At 49.4% G+C, this 19,754-nt stretch overlaps 1 protein-coding gene across 1 annotated transcript in view; it reads left to right on the top strand.

The window, feature by feature from the left end:
* Positions 1 to 19,754, top strand: part of ATG2A (autophagy related 2A) — a 38,663-nt gene that overhangs the window by 8,796 nt on the left and 10,113 nt on the right. Inside the window, exons 6-26 of the mRNA XM_054990865.1 lie at positions 30 to 161; positions 1,154 to 1,250; positions 1,671 to 1,832; positions 2,924 to 3,066; positions 3,316 to 3,391; positions 4,671 to 4,926; positions 5,233 to 5,383; positions 5,563 to 5,664; positions 7,926 to 8,099; positions 8,221 to 8,458; positions 10,847 to 10,949; positions 11,107 to 11,269; positions 11,425 to 11,567; positions 11,900 to 12,048; positions 12,307 to 12,464; positions 12,827 to 12,977; positions 13,816 to 14,009; positions 15,102 to 15,182; positions 15,393 to 15,499; positions 15,866 to 15,958; positions 16,829 to 16,899. Coding sequence (XP_054846840.1) covers positions 30 to 161; positions 1,154 to 1,250; positions 1,671 to 1,832; positions 2,924 to 3,066; positions 3,316 to 3,391; positions 4,671 to 4,926; positions 5,233 to 5,383; positions 5,563 to 5,664; positions 7,926 to 8,099; positions 8,221 to 8,458; positions 10,847 to 10,949; positions 11,107 to 11,269; positions 11,425 to 11,567; positions 11,900 to 12,048; positions 12,307 to 12,464; positions 12,827 to 12,977; positions 13,816 to 14,009; positions 15,102 to 15,182; positions 15,393 to 15,499; positions 15,866 to 15,958; positions 16,829 to 16,899 — 2,944 coding nt within the window. The remainder of the gene's footprint in view (positions 1 to 29; positions 162 to 1,153; positions 1,251 to 1,670; positions 1,833 to 2,923; positions 3,067 to 3,315; positions 3,392 to 4,670; positions 4,927 to 5,232; positions 5,384 to 5,562; positions 5,665 to 7,925; positions 8,100 to 8,220; positions 8,459 to 10,846; positions 10,950 to 11,106; positions 11,270 to 11,424; positions 11,568 to 11,899; positions 12,049 to 12,306; positions 12,465 to 12,826; positions 12,978 to 13,815; positions 14,010 to 15,101; positions 15,183 to 15,392; positions 15,500 to 15,865; positions 15,959 to 16,828; positions 16,900 to 19,754) is intronic.

The raw sequence follows: 19,754 nt of genomic DNA, 5'->3' as shown, positions 1-19,754 counted from the left end.
GAATGCCTTGTCCCCTCCCTCCAATCCAGGAGGCGGCTGAGTCGTCTAGCTCTCAAAGGGAAGAAGAGGCGGCCTCCCCTCTGCTTCAGATTGGCAGCTGCTCTGGGTACACGGAGATGAGGATCAAACTTAAGCAAAATGAGGCTTTTCCTGGACCCAAGGTCAGTCAAACACAGAGTCTCAGTCTACTGAAAGCAGTGTCTCGCCTCCATCTTAGAAATCTGAGTATCCTGTTTGGAAGTGGGGAAAGGAACTGGTGCTAGAGATTTACTGGGTTTGCTTTGTGTAACTGGGCAGTGTGTCAAAAATATGTGTGGAACTCTTGGGTGTGTGTGCTTCCTGGATACTGGTGCCAATTTCCCAGTGCCCTGCGATTCTTCCCAGAGACAGGTCATGGAGCAGGGGGCCTTTCCCTAACTCCTTTTTCTCCCCCTCCCTCTCAGTTTTCCTATGCAAACAAGCAATCTGCTATCTCAATCAGTTAGGGTAAAGAAAGTTGTTCTGGGGAAGGGAGGTGACATAGAATAAAGCAGTGGGTAGGTACTAGTCCAGAGCAGTGGGTTACCCCATTGAAGGTATTGATTATATTGTATTCACGTGCAGTATACAAAGTGCCTTGGATCTCAGTGAGAAAGGTGGTCTATAAATAAACAATACTAAAAACATCTGGATTCATCTCTTCCTCCCCTCTGTGCATCTGCTAGCATTGGTTCCCAGAAGCTCAGGTGATGAGGTCTGTGTGGCACTGGCTATTGGTATGATAGGACTAGATGCAGATAACACAGGGCAGGAAAGAGTATCCACAAGGCATCAGGAGGAAGGGAGCTTGTTGACAGAGAACAGTTGCTTAGACTGCAAACTCTGAAGCTGGACTTGACAGGGCCTGGTGGACATGGGTTGGTCCTTGAGGTCAGCTGATGGAGAGGAGGAAGGGCTGGCACTTCAACCAGGCGATGCCCTTGAAGCACATACTTCTGTCTTCAAAGTGTGGGATAGAAACGAAGCACTTGTGCTCAAGTGATAAGGTGCCAGATGCTGGCTGCTGGGAGTCCTGGCTTCAGACACCTCCTGGCACATCACCGCTAGAATCTGTGCTAGGTAGATGAGAGGATTCTTTGAGAACGGGAACAGTTCTCCCTGTATCTCTCCACAGCTGGAGCTGGATGGCAAGATGGGATCACTGCACCTCCTTCTCTCCCCACCTCAGATCTTGCACTTGCTGGATCTTGTGTCTTCTCTGAACCTCTCAGGTAAGCTGGAGGTGAGGGTGGGTCACCTGTGGTTATAGGAAGCAAGTGGCAACCCGATGACAGGTTTTGGCTTCAATTCTTGCCAAGCCGGGAATATCTTGCAGTGGCATAGTGGGTGGTTACAAATCTAGTGAGCTTACTTCACTGGGGAGATGCCAGCTGTCCCCATTGCATGAGACCTTGGGGAAAGGGCCCTCCTCCCTTTTTGTTTAATTTCTTTTGACTCCTCAGAACCCAACATGCATCTTACGTAAAACAATAATCTGCAATTCAGTTGTGACCTCTTCCATCTTGTTCAATTCAGAGTAGGTCTCTGAGGTGCCATTCTTACAACCCACTCTCAAATTCTCAGTAGATTGTTGCGGCTGTTCCCATCCTCTCTTGTTCCATCTCACTCCCTGACCCTCGTCTCTCTCCCAGAATCTGGTGTCCTGAAGGAACAGCTGAGCAAAAGTCGCCCTCTTGACTCAGAGGACCTGAAGCTGATAGAACAGGACCTCAGTCAGCAGCTGCATTCAGGGCTGGGGACTGCAGCCACACGCTTGGAGGGAGTGGAGAGTTGCGTGGCCCTGGAAAATGGAGGTGGGCTTTAGCGGTTGGAGATACATACCTCTCTTGTGCCCTCCTCATTTCATCCACCCACCTGAAATTCGACGGTATTTGGTCTCTTCAGCTAAATTGATTTTTATGATGTTGACTTTTTGTCTACCCTTTAAGCCCACATTGCTCAGTTGCAGTGTGCACCACCTTCATCCCTGTACTTGCATTTCAGGGTTTTGGCCTTCGTATGTTTACTTCTCAAGCGTCCGAGTAGCCCTCTCCATCCCCACTTTAGCTCTTCATTTATTTATTCCATGTATACCCCATCTTTCTCCTCAGTGGGGACCCAAAGCAACTTACCTCATTCTCCCCTTTTTCATTTTATCCTCACAAGAGCCTTGTGAGGCTGAGAGAGAGAGCCTGGCCCAAGGTCACCCAGCGAGCTGGGATTTGAACCTGGTTCTCCTAGATCCTAGCCCAACGCTCTTAACCACTGCACCACTCTGGCTGTCATACGTTTCTTTAGTTTTTCTTTAGTTCTCACTAGCAGCAGCAGTGAAGATGTTCTGAATGATGCTGTGCCATGTAATCATCCATTTTGTATTGGTTGAGGTAACTCCTTGTGATCGGCAAACCTTTGCCCCAAAGAGAGGTTGACCCACATCATCTTGTGGGAATGAAGGTCCGCGGGACATCAAAAGCTGCCACATCGAAAGCTGGCTTTCAGCTTATTAGTCACTACTCTGTCTATCCAGGCCCTGTTTCCTATTCCCGCTTGAAGGAGCTGATAGCAGACAGATTCTTGTCCATTCTGTTTCAGGCTCCCAAGTGGAAGAATCTCATTCTGCCTACAGGCTAAGGGTAGAGAGTTGTCATTTCTCTAGTAAACCTTTTGGTGAATGAACTCTGAAGTTTGTTCTTGTCTGCTCGGTGTCTGAGTAATCCTGAAGAGAGACCTCACTGGAGATCCTCTCGATGTCAAACGTGAATTCTGTGCAAAAGCTCCAGACCTTTCAGGAGCGGCCTCCTGTCTGCTGTGGCTATTCCTGGTTCAGCCAGTGGCCCTCTTAAGTCACAGAGTCAAGGCAACGAACACTTTCGGCCCTTGCTCCAAATCTGACATTGCTTTTCAGAGATGTTCTTCTCCATGGCACCCATGACGAGCAGTGTGACTTCTGTGCGCTCGGTCAGTGAGCTTTCTGATGTCGATCTAGACTCCTCCACCCACAGTGATTTCAGCACCAGCCACCTTCAGCCTCCAGCCTTCACACCAGGGGTAAGAGCTCCTGGCAGGCTTTGGGACAGAGGTCTCCACTCTGTTCCGTTGTTCTGTTTGAACTGTTTGTGCCTTCTGTTGTTTCCTGACTGCAGTTGTTGTGTAGCTTGAAATTCAGCTAGTCTCAGCTGCTGGCTGCAGATCCCAGTTCCTACACTTCCTCTATCTTCTGTGCTCTAGTATTCCTGCTGTTGTCTTCTCTGTAATGCCTCTTCTCCTCAACTCTCTCTTTTATTTCCCTCCCCACAGTTGATCCTGAGTAGTCCCAGACGCTACGGACAATCACCCTTTGCTGCTACCCTGCCGTGCCTCAACAAGATACCAAGTGAGCTGGATTTACACTGGTCTCTCCTGTGGGGAAAGTGGGAAGGAGAAGAAAGGACAACATTGTTCCTTGATTCTGTGCAAGAAGTCTAAGCAGGGGTGGAAAGAAGATTAGGAGTCAGAATGCAGGAGCTCCCAAGTGGGCTTTAGGATGGTAGTGCTGGAGTGAGCCGGGATTCCTCCTGACACCACAGAGACTGCATTCTTTTGTAGCTCTTGAATGAGTCAGTTGGACAGAACTTTTATGAGTTTTATAAATGACCTATTAAAACTATGGAGTTCTGGCTTCTGCATTGTAACTAATTAATCCATTTATGTGAACACGTTGACCTGTTGCCAACACTTTTGTTCCGGTGTCATTTTGAGAACTTGAAATTTAAGTACACAAAAGCTTCTGCTCTCAGGCAGAAGAAAGGGACCATCTTCCATAGTTTCTTTTTCATTCCCTGTTACAGTAATGTCCCAAATCCCCAATTCCTTCAGAGCTGTCAGCACCCTTAACACTCCGTCCTGTCAATAATGAGTTCAGTAGCACCTTTAAGACTAACCAACTTTAGTGTAGCATAAGCTTTCGAGAATCACAGTTCTCTTCGTCAGATGCAGGTTAGTCTTAAAGGTGCTACTGGACTCTTTACTATTTTGCTACTACAGACTAGCGCGGTTAACTCCTCTGGATCTACATCCTGTCAATGAAAATTTTGACCTCAGCCACTAAAAAAAAAAAACAAGGCTACAATACTGCACAGAGTTTGGGCACATGTGTGCAGGACGGTGTTGTTCAGCATTTTGCATATCTGGAGATGTCAAAGCTTTTACTGTAGCTGAACTCCGTCCAGCTGTGGTGCCCAGAGGTGAGCAGTCTGCTTATTCTACCATGAGGCCAGCTGCAGTAAAAACATCCGAGACAGCTCTGTGCAGAAATACTTCTCCTGGGCCCAGGCAATTGCTGCACTATGTTATTTATAGCAATTGTGTAGGTATGGAGGACTTGAGTAGGCTGATAGCGAGGGTCTAGTTCCACTCAAAGCTGCCCTGGGAACAGGAACAGTGGAGGGTCCAGTTGGCATCCAAGAAATACCGCATCCTCGTTGGGAGGTGGGCCCTGTTGTGTTGCTCTGTGAAATCTGAATTGCTGCCTGCGTGATTGGAAGCGGAGACACCCTCGGGTTCTTTTGTGAGCTTTGCACAGCTGCTAGGCAGAGGCACCCTCGGATGTTCCACATACAGTAGCCATTGTGGTGTTGGTCCTGCCCGTACAAAGGTTCGTCTCTGTCTTTCAGGCAAGCCCACCCATCCACCGCCACCGTCAGTGGAGAGCCAGCGACCTGAAGCGCTGCTGCGGGTGACGATGGGGGGACTCACTGTGACGCTGCTGCACCAGTCCCAGGGGCCCACGCCTCCCGGTCGCCCCTGCCTTCAGCTGGCTCCGCGTTTCTTCTCCAAGTTGGGTGGCCTGAAGGATGCTGCCTTTGGAGGGCGGGACTTCCAGGCTTTACGCCAGTGCTTTGAGGAGGCCTGTCCATTCAGTAACATCAGGTAGGTGCTGAGGACCAAAGTCAATTACTCACCATTCCCCTGGCCCTGAAGATAAGCTGCAGTCGCCTCTGTGGTGGGACAAGGAACAAGCATGGAAGAACATCCTGAGAGATTGCATAGCCTGTTGGGTCCCTGACCCCTCTTGCTCTTGCAAAGATCCGCTGTGATCTGCAGCTTTACTGTTAGCAGCCAGGGGCAAGGAACTTCCCCTCTGTGAGATCTTTCTCTTTTTCTCTACCCAGTTTCCTTCACATCTCTTCTCTGACCCTTCCTAATGCTGAATTTGCGATCTGGGTCTCTTTTCAGGCTAACAGGGGCTGCCGTTCAGATTAGCTGTGAGCACAAAGCCACCGGCCGGCTGCAGATGCTCAGCTGGGATGCATCCTTCGGGCTGCTGGAGATTTTGGAGTGCCTCTGGCCGGAGAACAGTACACAGGCAAAGCCAGAGTACACAGAGGTGAGCGGGGAGCCTTCTGAAAGCAGCAGACTTCCTCAGGTCCAGGCTGTGTTGGTTTCCGTGGATGAGATACATCTGTGGTTGCAGCTGGAAATTAGCTAACTGCATAAAGCAGATTCCCCTTCGTCTGGAAAACACCTTTCCATAAACTGCTATTGCTTCTCCTGTTCCCTTCACAGCTGCTGGTCTTCGCCCTCCCCAGTGCCTTTCCATACAGCCAGTCACCTCGGCCTTGTGCCCGTGTCCGCTCCAAGCACTCGAAGAAACTGCCCTCTTCAAAGGTAAGTATTGGTAGATGGGCAGCTAGCATTACTAACATACCTACCACCGGTTTCTTCATAGTTTCAGGGGGGTTAGCTGTTTTGGTCTGCAGTAGAAGATTCGAATCCAGTAGCACATCAAAGACTAGCCAGATTTTCAGGGTATAAGCTTTTGAGAGGCAAAGTATCTGATGAAGGGAGATTTGGCTCTCGAAAGCTTATATTTGGAAACCTTGTTGGTCTTTAAGGTGCTACTGGAGTCATATCTTGCTGGTTTGTTTTACCACGGACTTGATGCTGTAGAAGGACTGCTCGGTTTCCTCATTAAGTGGTTTGGGGACCAAGTTTCTCTAGCATTTGGGACGGGGGAACAACTGAATCCAGAGGTGTGCTGCTTTCCTTCTTGGGTGACTGGTAGCATTCACTCTTGGCGTTTTTTTTCTCTCCACTGTTCTTTCCCGTCTACCTGTGAAGGTGACAAGCAGGCTGGTGGTGCTCAGATTAGCATGATGTCCCCACAACTTTCAGCCTGGGAAAAGGGCAGCCGTGCATCTGACCCTGTGGCTAACATATTATGCTTCTCGCACGCCCGGTTCCCTGACAGTTTAAGGCTCTGGCCCTGGCCCTGTGGTGCCCCTCATTGACTGAGGAGGGAAGTCTGTATGCCAGTCCCACCTCAGGCGTAGCAGCCCTTTTGGCAGCAGGGGTGGATTTCCTGCTCCAGGCTGGAGCAAGGTGTGTTGTTGGCAGGGACAAAGGGGGGGACGAGTGGGTCTCCCACCCTGTGCTTCCTGTTCTTCTGCCCCTGGCATCGAAGCGGGAGTTGCTCCGCCCAAAGTTAATTGAGTGGAAAAACAAACAAAAATCTTGGTCAGGGACTCGGCTCCACTTTCCCTAAAGAGTGAAGTGGGATGCCTTCCAAAGTCCATGGAAGGAAGGAAGGAGGGGAGGGATGTCTCTGTCTTGACCCTCCTCATCACTCTCCTTCTCCCACCTTTGCAGTTGGGATCAGACTCCTCCTGCTAAGGTTCCTTGAGAATCAAGGAACTGGAGTGGGGAAGTGCCATCTGTCGAGGGGCGGGGGGAAGGATCATGTCTTCTCCCTTCTTTCCCTGCATTGTCAGTATTTCTGAGGGTGGGAGGATGGCATCTGGTGCACCTTTGGGCATGCACAGCTTTAAAGACATCTGGGAGAGCCAAGCAGGAAGGAGTATTGGCTGCTGTGGTTACAAGGTGGGGTAGTGGAGGCTGTCCTCCCCAAATCTGCCACCTGGGGCTGCTGCCGCTTCAGTGCTTCGGTGTAGAGCCAGCCACGCTGGTAAGGGTCTTATCCAGTGGCGTGCCACTGTAGCTGCCTGTGGCTAGAAGCATGAGAGGGCCTCTCATTGGATTTATTTATTTTAATTCATTTATACCCCATCTTTCTCCCAATGGGGACCCCAACACAGCATACATCATTCTTCCATTCTCTATTTTATCCTCACAACAGCCCTGTGAGGTAGGTTAGGCGGAGTGTGTGTGCCTGGCCCAAGGTCACCCAGTAAGCTTCTATGGCAGAGTGGGGATTTGAACCTGGGTCTCCCAGATCCTAGTCCCACAGTCTTGCCACTACACCACACTGGATGGCTGTCTCCTCCTTCCACCAGTCTCTCAGTGCAGCTTCTCACTAAACAACAATTTTGCATCCCTCACTGGTGGCTTCCCCTGTTGCAAACTACCTGTGACTCTGTAGACTATGACAAAGGGATTGTATTTCAGGAGACTTCAGCTCCTTGATTATTTTAAACTATTTTATTCTTCTGTCTTGTCTGCAGTACCTCCCCTTAGCAATAACAACTGTGGTTGTTGTTTACATACCATCAAGTCACTACTGACTTGTGGTGACCTCGGGACCATGGGGTTCTCGAGGCAAGAGATGAGGAGAGGTGGTTTGTCATAGTCTTCGTCTGTGTAGCAACCCTGGACATCCTTGGTGGCCTCCCATCCAGGTACTAACTGGGGCTGACCCTACTTAGTTTCCAACCTCTGATAAGGTCAGGCTAGTCAGGGCTGTTAGGCTGCTAATACTTCCTTTAGGCAATTAAAAAAAAAAAAACAGCATTAGCAAAGGGATTTTAAAGTGAGAGCCAAGGCAGCTCCTAAATGATTGTAAAGGAACGGTCTAACCCCAGCATGACAACAAGCGACGAGTGGTGTGTTTAAGAAGACCTTTGAAGTAACAGCTCAGTTTGAAAATGGGGACCAGTCCTCTTCCTGCAACTCTGCTGATGTTGTGCCCACAGAGCCGTCTTGCCAAATCTGCTGCCAAACACGCTGTGGAGCTGGTGGCCGAGCTGGCCGATTGCCGCTCAGATGTGGATCTGGGGACTCTTGACCGGCTCTGCTCACTCCTACCTTGGCCCACGGAGCCTCCTGTTCCGGCCTGGCCTCCAGCTCCTCCTGTCGAGGCACACTTGGTAAGTGGGGAGGAGGGGGTGGCCAGCTTGGCGCTCATAGCAGGCGGAGGCCATGGCAACCCCACTGGAAAGGGTCTCCTCAACCGTTTCTTTTTTCCTTTCCCCTCTGGCTGGGTGCCAGGCAGATTCTCCCCTTGCTGCTGAATGGCAGATGAGTGTGCAAGTGGCAGCTCCCAAGGCCACCCTGCGGGTGCAGTTCCCAATTCCAGACCTGCGGGCATGGCCAGAGAGGCGACCCTGGGCGGAGAAGGCAGTGCGCAAGGAGAACCTGCGCCTGGACTTGGCAGACCTCGAACTGAGCACAAAGCTTGGACCTGCTGGCTCCACCCAGCTGGAAGCCACTTTCAGCAACTTACATGGTAAGGAGGGGCCTGGATTCCTCCCAGGTGGGAGTCCTGCCCCAGCAATTGCAGGATTAGTTAGGCCAGCCGTGTTAAATCCCAGCATTCTGTGGATCTTGTCTAAAGCAACTGAGCCTGATGTTGTAGGAAGTGCCTGAAAAAATTGCAGAAGTGCACAAGGAAGGGGAAGAGGCCCAGTTTCCAGTCCTTGGGAGTTGGGGGGGGCGGTGTCTGGGTGCTGTGCTGAATAGCAGGTTCTCCCTTATGGCTAGTATAAAACCAAGTAAGTAGCCCTCCTCTGTCTTGATAAGTACTTCCTGTTTTTATCTGTGGCACCTGTTTGCCTTTCTAAATGTATCTTAGCAGGGAAGTTATAGGTGTAACAGAGAAGTGCAGAAAGTTTTACTTGAAAAGTGTGAGCTTCCACTTTCATCAGTAGCATAGAAAATTTGAAAATAGGCACTAGGACTTGATGGGATGAGAGATTTGGCGTTTGTGATTCTCTGGGATGCTGAGGGTGGAAAGAGTTTTCAGGAAGAGGAGCTTTTGTATAGCGCAAGAGCTTTTAAATGAAGAACGTTAACAGTATAGACTGGGGTGAAGCCAGCCATCATCCGAATAGCCTTCCTTCAGCTTAAGTGGTTCTCCTCCAACAGGAGAGTCAGTTAGTTTGGAGGAAGGCTTCAAACTTGAGCCAAAAGGAAAGGTAGGATATATTAATTTTTTAATACATAATTAAAATATTTAAACTTTGCTCAGTGGAGTGGTAGGATGGGGTAAGATCCACCACACTGAATATTCCAACACTTAAAAGAATTTTTAATCAGTATGTCCTGAAGTTCTTGCTTGCTTCTAGCGTCCTGGCATTGGATGGCTTTTCTGTTGGAAATGTTCTGTGTGGTCTAATATATGTCCAAAGGCAAGTTGTTTGTTTTGTTGTCAGTGACTTGTTTCTGAAATGTACTTATTTAGGTGATGCCTTTCCACTGAAATAGGGGCTCCAAGAGGGCGAACAACAGACATTAAAAAGTTTAAAACGTTAAACCAGTACTTAAATAAAAAAAAAACATACACAACCATGGAAGAGGGCCAACTACAGTTATTAGAAGTATGCCAAACAAACCCCAAAAGTCTTCACCTGCTAGTGGAAGACAATGACAGAAGGAAACGAATCTCCCGGGGAGGGATTGCCAAAGTTTTGGTGCCACGAATGAGAAGGCCCTTTCTTGGGTTGCCACCCATCTAGCCTCAGATGGTAGGGGGCACCTGAAGCAAGGCCTCCAAAGATGACCGGAGTGGACAGGAAGGTCATATGGGAGAAGGCAGTTCTTAAGGTATGCTGGTCCCAAGGCCTTCAAAGGACTTTAAATTGGGCCTGAAAGCAAATTGGGAACAAGTGTTGTTGTTGTTGTTGTTGTTGTTGTTACTGTGGCAGATGTGTTTGGTTCTTGGGGTCAGACTTAGGTTATGGGTTTTAACTAAAGAGGTTTTCCAGGTAGGAAGAATTGTGTTTTCAGGAAAGGTAGGTTTACTGTGTACCAGGCATAGTAATCTTATTTCTCTTGGTGAGAACAGTGGAGGAAGGGATGCATTTATTTCTGAGGCCGATGTATTTGATTCTACTCATAGGGCGGATAGCGTTAATGACAGTCTTGAATTGTCCTGGTCTTTTCTTTACTCCTGGACCAAGTTTACGAAGGTGTCAGTCACTGACTGCTACCTGTTTGTAGATGGGCTCTTTATGCACAGAAATAAATTGGGCATAAGATAGTGTTGAGGGGCAGAAGTAGGGGAAAGAACTGGAAGCCCCTCTCATTTATATGGGGTCAACGTGGTAAGGTGCTTTATAATTAGTCCTCATTATTCCTCCTCTTTCCCTTCCCCCCTCCCCATCAGTTTTGACAGGTCTTTTAGCTAGCTTTGTTCATATCAGCATATGTCAAATTAGCTTCTGGAATTTTGCACAATAGGGTTTATTCTGGAAGGCCTTTGCCACCTTAACTTTTTGATTTTTAAATTACTGTGACTTGTGGTCACATGCTTTTATAGTTCCACTGTTTGTTTTTGTTTAGACTGTATTGCTGTCTTATTGTGAAGTATATGCTCTTTTTGCTTTAGGAGTCTTAATTGACTGCTGTGTTTGGTTATTAAATTTTATGTTTGTATTTATTTTGGCTTTAGCTGCCATGAGTATAGATGCTTATTCAGCAGAAAGGTGGGGAGTGGATCAATTAGCCACTAAGGAGCCAGAGACTTGATGCTTTTAGTGTATCTCCGTATAAATGATGGCAGCCAAAGAGAGCTGAATGGAGAGTATGAGGAAGGTGGGGCGAGGAGTTAGGTTTCCTACTTGCAAGGCCACTGGTGCCTCAGAGAGGCTGCAACTCTTGCCATTGCTGTGTGCAGGTGTGTATGAAGATGGTGAGAAGCTTTCGGTGCCCTGCTTCCGGGTTGGCAAAGCCCCCAACTTGTTGGCCAAGGGGACAGAGAAGAAGTACATCCTTCCAAAGTAAGTTTGGCTTCTGTGTTTCCCTGTGAATAACAGCAAAATGGCTTTGGATGTGACCTTGGCTGCGGAGGGCAGAGAGGGCAGGAAAGGGGTGTTTTGCTCCGGGGAACTGAACTGCCATGAAGCACCTTGCCCAGTGCTGTTTTCTCCCCGGCAGAATCACTCTGACCCTCCACCCCCAGGCTAGTGACCCCCAGTGGGACTTGAGCCTTGTGAAGGCCGAGGAGATGGAGCTGTCGTCAGCAGAGAGTCCCTGTGAGCTGAAGCAGCCGGAGCCTTCCCCCTTCTCCTCCAAACGGACCATGTACGAGACGGAGGAGGTAAGTGGCCAGTGACAGGGTAGTGGCGGTCAGCTCTAGACTGTACCAGCTGTCCTTTCCTGGACTTATTGCTGCTTTCCATGGCGTCCCTGCTGTCCCTTCCCTGCCAGGTCTTGATCCATCTCAGTTCTGTGCTTATCTTTCCCTTCCTCTAGATGGTGATCCCTGGAGATCCTGAGGAGATGGCAGAGTTTCAGGCACAGACAATGGCCGCCTCCCAGTATGCCCTAGAGGTGACGTTCCCCACCGCTCATATTTTCCTCCCCAGCAAGGAGTTCTATGAGAGCATTTACAACAGGTGAGAATCCTCACTCTGCAAATCTGGGGAGTCCAGGGCCTGCAGGAGCCCCCAGGCACCACTGGGCAAGCTCTGTGTTCCCCTTGAGGCTTTTCTGCCCATGAAAGGGTACAGAGTTTTGGTGCCAGGTTGGCTGTGTGCGGTTTCCTATCTTGGGCATGGATGGAGGAGCATTGTGGTCTGTGGACTGGTTCCTGTCCACTCTCCTATCTCAATTTGGAGGGAGGAATGGGAATGAAAAGGAGGATGTCAAGGTGAACTTCCTACATGCATTTGGAGGTTGTGAGTTGCTGATGGCAAAATACGGTGTTTGCCATTCCCTTCTCCTGCAGGATTAATAATGACCTTTTGATGTGGGAGCCCTTCAGTCCTCTTCCCAGCCCTTCTGATCCTCTGAGGGGTAACATGACCACCGCAGCCTGTAACGCATCCCCCCGCTGGCAGGAGGATTTCAAGATGTGCAAGTCAGCCTTTAAACTGGGTGAGGAATGATGGTCCCACACCTTGATGGGAAGGGGTACATTTCACAGCCATCCCAACCTGGAAAGTGGTTCGTGGCGTGGACTCACCACAGCTTCGACTGTTTTGCGATCAGACGGAATGTGACTTCTTATCACCCTTGACTCAGAACAGAGTTTTGGGAGCTCAGAACTCCCATGTCTCCCACTCCAGGAGGCAGAGCGCTCTCTTGGTGTGTGTGTGTGAAAACCTTCATTCTTTTCAACACACCCCTTTCCAGATTCAGACTCTGAAGATGAGGACTCCCATTTCTATTCATCGGATGAGGCAGCCACACAGCGGAGGAAGGGGGAGCAGAGAAGCCAGTTGCTCCAGAGCTGCGTCTCTGCTGTGCTCCGGGTGGGGAAGGGACGGATCACGGCTCTGTGCGAGGCCAAGGTAATGGTCACGGTGGTCAGGGAGAAGAGGCAAGTTCACCTGTTCTACTTTCAGGTGTCTACTGATGTGAGGCTGAGCACTTTGGGCTTTCTGCTTGGGAGGAAGATTTAGAAAGCTAGAAGTGGGCTGAGCAGGCTCGCTGGTCCTCAGGTGCAGGAGGCTGCATTGCACTTACAGAAGTAGTTGTCGGACAGCAGGCAAACCTGGAGCACCCCCACTGCTGCTTCTGATTCAGGGAAGAGGAAGGAGCAGGGCAGAGCTGGCCTGGCTGCCTCTCGAAAGGCCTAGCTTGGAGTGGGTGGCTTTGGGTGGTTCGGTCAGCATTTGGGCTTAGATCCTGGATTTGCCTCCTTTGCCTGCAGGAGGAGGGCGGTAAGAAGCTGGAGGGCTGCCACGGCGAGCTGGTCTTGGATGTGGAAAATGGCAGCCTCTTCAGCGTCTCGCAGTACAAAGGGCGCGAAGACCTTGGCTACTTCTGCATTGAGTCAGAGAAAGTTGCGCTTTATCACAAAGGTATGACACTGTCAGCACACAGGGATGCAGTGGGGCGGGGATACAGGGAGCCCTGCTGGGGCTTGCTCAGCAGCCCCCAAGGCAGCCTGTAGAAATAAATGGCTGCTTGTGGCTGTTGACCAGGCTGGAATCTCTACCCAGCCAGGCACTCTCCCAGCCACCTTTGTTAGTAAGTTGCTGCAGACAGTTCCAGAGGATGGAGCTTCACGTGGTTGGGCAGGGGAGGGATGTTTGCTGGTCCTTGGGCACCCCTGGGAAGGCAACACTCTGTAGGTAGAGGAGACCCCCGCTGCAATTCGTCTTCATCTTGCTCTTCCTCCAAGGAGTTCAGAGCAGAGCACGTGGTTCTCCCTTCCTCCTTTTCCCCCCCTGCAACCACCTTCTGAGGTAGTCCAGGCATAAAAGCAAGCGAACACCCACTGAACTTCGTAGCCAAGCGGGGATATTGATCTTCCATACCCTAGTCCACTACTCTAACCTCTGGACACATGGTGTCCGTCTCTCCATTATTATCTGACAGTGACTTCACATGGGGTTTTTTCTTGCCTTCATTTTTTTGCTTTTTGCGTGGCAGCCTGGTGTGTGTGAATGCTCTGGCACATCAAGGCAGCAGTTCTGCATCACCTATAATTCCTTGGCAATCTAGAATGCACTGTGGGGGCTCCACCTCCTTGGCTGTAAATCTGAATCCAGCCCAAGATGCATGCAGCTCACCTGATCCTCCGAAAACTGCCTGTGGGGTGGGAGGAGTGCTGGGGGAGGAAGGGGTTTTGCTCTTTGAAGGTGCCATAGGCGCTGGCATGGACTTAATCTCAGATGCCCTCGTCTGTCCCTGCAGCTGTGGTCGAAGACTACCTCATGGCAGATCACCTGGAGATCCCCAGCTTTTTGCCACCTGAGGGGCTCAACCCCACCATCTACGCCTCCCAGGAGGGCACTGTCGCTTGGCCCTTGGGAACCAAGAAGGATGGGCCTGTGAAAATGCTTTCCCTGGCTATCCAGATCAACCTAGATTTGGAGAAGAACATCAAGGTAACTCGGCAGTGCCTCATTGGTAAAATACCTGCTTGGCATGTGGAAGGTCTCGGGTTCAGTCCTTGGCCTCTCCAGTAAAAGAATCTGGCAATAATAGTGATGTGAAAGATGCTGCCTGAGATCCTGGGGAGCGGCTGCCAGTTAAGAGTAGGTGTCAGGTTATGGAAAACAGGATATGTAGTAGCTGACTTCCCCCTTGCAGCAAGAAATCCAAGCTCTCTTGAGTCAAGGTTGTTTATTGGAAAAATCAAAAGCGTATATATGTCCATAAATTCTACAGAAGCAATATAAGCGACTGGCAGTACACAGATCTCTTGCTGAGAATGACGTAGGGGAGGCTTGCTACAAAGTTCCAGTCCTTCCCTGGGAGCCCCCCGCCCGCAGGACCCAGCTGGGCATAGTCAGTCAGTGGGAGAATAGGAGAGAACCGTCCCAAGGCCGCTGTGGTGAGCCATTCGAGATAAGCACGCTGTCTTCCCAGGAGCGAACTGGCCTGTGTGAAAAACTACACACACACACATACACTGAATAATTACAACAAAACAAGAAAGATGGAAGGACTGTGGGTGACAGACCTGACAGCAGGCAATACTGACTTTGGTGGATCAAGGGTCTGATTCAGTATAAGTCGGCTTCATGTGACGGTGGATAGTTGCGGCATCCTGGCCAGGGTCACAGTGGGAGTCGTTTTCCCTGATGTAGGACGTTGCTGGGGTCATTTTAAAGCTGAATTCTGCCACCGGCTGCTTGGATCTGCTGCTTTCTGGTTGGGCAGGGTATTCCCCTTTATGGGCAACAGGGATATTCTAGGGCCCCTTCCCACACAAACATTCTGAGGAGGAGGCTGCTGTATTGTCCGTTTTTAAAGCGGAAAAACTGTGTTAAGGCTTTCTCCAGGTGTCCTTTTCACATTACTTCAGTGTGGAGGTGCTATTTACCATGAAACGTCTGCTGATTTTTGATGATATGTAAAGAGGCACCTTGGCAACAACTTCCCAGAGTCAAAGTGTTTCAAAGGGGAGCTTAAACTGAAATGACTGCATGTGTGAACATGGCCTGAGATCCTTTTTTTTTGCATGTCTTTTACAGGAATTTCTGGTGACTCTGCGTCTGGAAGGTGCCACGATGCGGCATCACATGGCACTGACACATCAGAGCTGGTACACACAGGTGAGAGAGGTCCATTCTCCACGTCTCACCCCCCCCCCAAGGTCTGTGCAAGATGTGGGAGCGGATTGGCGTGTGTTGCTTTTTTGACGGGCACTGTGCACGCCCTCAATGATGCAAGACTGTTAGCAAGGAAGAGGCTTGTGGATGGGGGTGGGGGGGGTGGATAGGCTCTTCCCCACCATCCTCACTTTGTCCATCTTGTTCTCATAGCTGATTGATTTCCTGGATGTTCTGGATGACCCAATCCTGGGATTCGTGCCCCCCACAGTCATCACGGTGCTGCACACCCATCTCTTCAGCTGTGCAGTGGATTACAGGTTGGAAGGAGAGGCGGGGGCAGGGTTGCTTGGAAGGAGGAGGCGCCTGTGGAGAGTGGAGCTGGAAGTGGAGGTGGGGCAGTGGCCAGTTGAGGCATAGGAATCTGGGATCTCTGGCCAAAGACAGATGTAGCCCGCTCCCCTCCCCCACAGGCAGCATCACCTGTCTCGGAAGGCAAGGCGTGCATTTAGAGATGAGTTGCTTTAGTGTGACTGCATTTCAGGGGAGGACGTGAAGAGCTTGGTCTCTTCCTGCTGCCCTGTGGAAGTGGAGATGATCCAGGGCTGGCAGCTGTGCACAGGAGATACGGTGGGTCTGCCCTGGCTATGCTCTCCCATGCTGAACTCTGCTTTCTCCACCCACAGGCCTCTCTATTTACCAATCCGGGTCCTCATTACAGCCGAGACCTTCACGCTCTCAAGTAACATAATAGTGGACACATCAGTCTTCCTCCTCCGGTGGGTCCCGCTCTGCCCCAGTGTAATTTGTACTCACTGAATTTCACCTGCTCTGCTCTGCTCAGATTAGACCTCAGCTAGAGTATTCAGTTTTGGACACCACAATTTAAGGAAGATAATAGACAAGCTGGAAAATGTCCAGATGAAGAAGGGTCTGAAGACCAAGTCCTATGAGGAAAGGTTGAAGGAGCTTGGTATGTTTAGCCTGGGGAGGAGACAACTGAGAGGTGATACGATAACCATCTTCAGGTACTTGAAGGGCTGTCATATAGAGGATGGTGCAGAATTGTTTTCCATTGCCCCGGAAGGTTGGACCAGAATCAACGGTTTGAAATTAAATCAAAAGAGCTTTCACCTGAACATTAGGAAGAGCTTCCTGACAGTTAGAGCGGTCCCTCAGTGGAACAGGCTTCCTCGGGAGGTGGTGGGCTCTCCTCCTTTGGAGGTTTTTAAGCGGAGGCTAGATGGCCATCTGATAGCAATGCTTATTATGCAGGCTGCTTTGCCCATTGGTATCGTGTAATATCAGACATGGCTGCATACGAGGGCTTCGTCCTTTGCCACTGAGTCACATGATCACATGAAGCGGCCTTATACTGAGTCAGACCTTCGTTCCAGCGAGTCAGTATTGTCTGCTCTGGCTGGCAATGACTCTCCAGTGTCTTAAGTATAGAAATCTTTCATGTCCCCTGTTCTCTGATCCTTTAAATGGAGATGCCTAGGGGCTGGGGCCTTGTGGTGTGGACCACTGAGCCGCCACCCCCCCCCCATTGCTTACTACTAGCAACCTGCGAAGAGAGTGCAGCCAAGAAGGCCTCTTTCCCCCAAAGAAGTGGAAGGCTCTCACTGGCCCCTTTTTTGTCTGTGCAGGTTCATTTTAGATGACTCTGCCATTTACCTGTCAAACAAATGTGACTCGGAGATGGGTGATTTGAGGAAAGGTAATGCCTGCTCGTTTCTCTGCATGCCTGTGATTAGCGTTTCTTAGACATGAAAAGGAAGCTTTTGGCGCTTGAGAATGCACTTCCAGCGCTGGCTTTTAATGTCCATTTTGATGTAGCCGAGGAACAAATCTGAAGCTGCCGCATGTGACGGCTACTGGCTGTGCTGCTGCATCCACCCACCCACCCCGCCCATCTCTCTGTTAAAGAACGAGGCATCCTCATAGGCCAGTTGCCTGTCATGGGCTGCTTCCAGCTTGGGCATCTGGACAGAGGGTGCTTCCCCACCCCCACCCCCGCCCCAGGATAAGGCACAGAAAGGGGGCTGGGGAGTGAGCAGTGAAAGGAAGAACTCTATAAAAGCTGAGTGATTGCTTTCAGTGTTCGCTCGTCCTACTCCTTGTTTCTTTCGTTGCCTCTTCTCTGGCCATGGCTTGCAGTGAAAATACCAACAGCCGAGCGGCCAAGATGGAAGTGGCCCCTTTAAGGCAACCAGCTGGAAGGGATCTTGAGCCCCAATAAAAAGGCAGAGTGGTGGCAGGGAACGGAGCACTTGGTTTTAATGCTGCCCTGTGATACAGCTCTCAAGGTGACCCATATCGTGTACTTGCGTGTATGTTAAAAAGAGCTGCAAGTGTGCCTACTATAAAAAGAGGCTGATCTGTGTGCCGCCTCTTTTTCATCTAGGCAGATCATTGGAATGACTTTTTATGAGCTGTTCTCTGATGGGGCTATAGATCTCCGATAGCGAGATTGTAACAGATGGTGTTCAACTGCCTTTTTAACCTATATACACAAATTATTACCGCGTTACTAACATAGAACACAGTACCTTTTAATACTTTCTGAACAGCTGCCAAGAAGCAAGTATGCTTCCCGCAAACATTTTGTTATTTTATGATGACCAAAGGTAGCTGGAAATTACTTTCTGTATGAAAACCCAGCAGGTCCCTTGAATATGGCTCATGGAGTTGAATTTTCTTTTAATTTAAGCGAGTTCTCAATATAAGGTACAAAACAATAAGAAAACAATTTAATTAATTAATTAATTTAATTTATTGTATTTATATTCCGCCCTCCCCGCTTTCGCAGGCTCAGGGCGGATAACAGAATACAAATATACACATCATTAAAAACACCTTAAAAACACAATCATCTCATCTACATCTATTACGTATAAATAATTTAAAAAAAATTTTAAAAGCAGCACATAGCAAAAGTTTAGTGTATCACACAGCGGTGTTACCGGAGCAAATCCATACCATAATATTAAGTGTGGTAGCAGCAGCTGTATGGCAAATCCATACCGTAATAAGTGTGGCAGCAGCAGCTGCGTTCACATGGGGGAATAGTTTAACCCCCCCCTCTATGGAGGGGGGGGCACTGCCCAGCGTCAGCCATATGCCTGGTGGAATAGTTTCATCTTACAGGCCCGGCGAAATGCAAGCAAATCTTGCCGGGCCCTAGTCTCACAAGGCAGAGCATTCCACCAGGCCAGGGCCAGGACCGAAAAGGCCCTGGCCCTGGTCGACACCAGGCAGGCCTCCCTAGGGCCAGGGACATTTAGAAGATATTTTCCACTAGATCGAAGAGTCCTCTGGGGCTCATACGGTGAGAGACATCACCGTATGACATCAGTGCAGAATGATTATACCATCCACTAAAAGGCAGTGTGCAGCACAGTCCAGGAGTGGGTGTAGAGGTGTTCAAAGCCCTCTTGGGTACAAACCACCCAGGCCGAAGGTGCCATGAAACGAAGTGTCAGTTCCTGCCGGGTAGATCCCTCTCCAGTGAACACACATTGGTTCCAGTAGAAAAGCTTTATTTAGGATTTTACAGTTCAGGTCTCCGCTCCATCACGGAGCTTGGTAGAAGTGGTAAGGCAAGGCAAGCAATTCTATGTTATACTTGATTTTCCCGTGCTCAAATAACTGTTAAGGTTTTGGCACGCAACTCTGCACGGGTCCTTTTTAGTTATGGCTGGATATCCAGTACACAATCATACATTCCCAGCGTCTGAGCAAAGTTGCAAAGGCTGGCACCTGGGCGCTCCAAGGTCAGTGTTAGCCTAGAGGTGCATATTTCTATAAGATAACAGGAAAGGCCCATTCTGGGTCTCGAAAAGCCACACACAATAGGAATATGGCTATGGAGAGAATACGTCAGGTTAGTAATGAGCATTGTGGTTACAACATACAGACAATCATGATATGACTGTACACAGACATGACGCAAAGCTGGAAGTCTCCAGTTTAGGAGCCACAACAGAAATAGCTACCAGTTTGATATGAGTAGGGCACTGCCAGCAGATTATCCTCTGGGTCAGAGAGCAGAAAGGAATATGTGGGAGAAGATACTCTTTCAGCTATCTCAGTTTTACTGAAGGCTCGAACCGGCACCCAAAACAAGTTACAGCATAATTTTATCCTCTCAGTAACCCTGTGAGGTAGGTTAGGCTGAGAATGACCAGCATGAGATCATCCAGTGATCTTCCGTGGTGAAGATTTGAACCTGGGTCCCTCAGATCCTAGTCAGAAGGAAATGTAGAAAAAGAGCAGAGAAAATGTAGTAGAACATCATGAGATGCAAGTTGTGCAAAACATAGAAAACGACAAACGCTGAGTCAGTGGTATTGTCATGCTGACTTTGTATGCCTCTGGAGCTGTTGCAGAGCTTGGAAGCTTGGGGATATAGATATAGTTAAACAAATGTGATAAGCAATATTACCATCTCATTAAGATCTTGTGTGGTGCCGTGGTTAGTGTGTTGAGCTACAATCTGGGAGACTCATTTCCAAATCCCCACTGCCCTGAAACTTGCTGATTTCTCTCTCTTGCCGAATCTTTCTCTCTCTC

The sequence above is a fragment of the Eublepharis macularius genome, chromosome 1 (genome assembly GCF_028583425.1).
Source record: "Eublepharis macularius isolate TG4126 chromosome 1, MPM_Emac_v1.0, whole genome shotgun sequence".
Taxonomy (NCBI): domain Eukaryota; kingdom Metazoa; phylum Chordata; class Lepidosauria; order Squamata; family Eublepharidae; genus Eublepharis; species Eublepharis macularius.
Note: the sequence above shows the minus strand (reverse complement) of the source record. Positions and strands in the feature narration are given on the sequence as shown.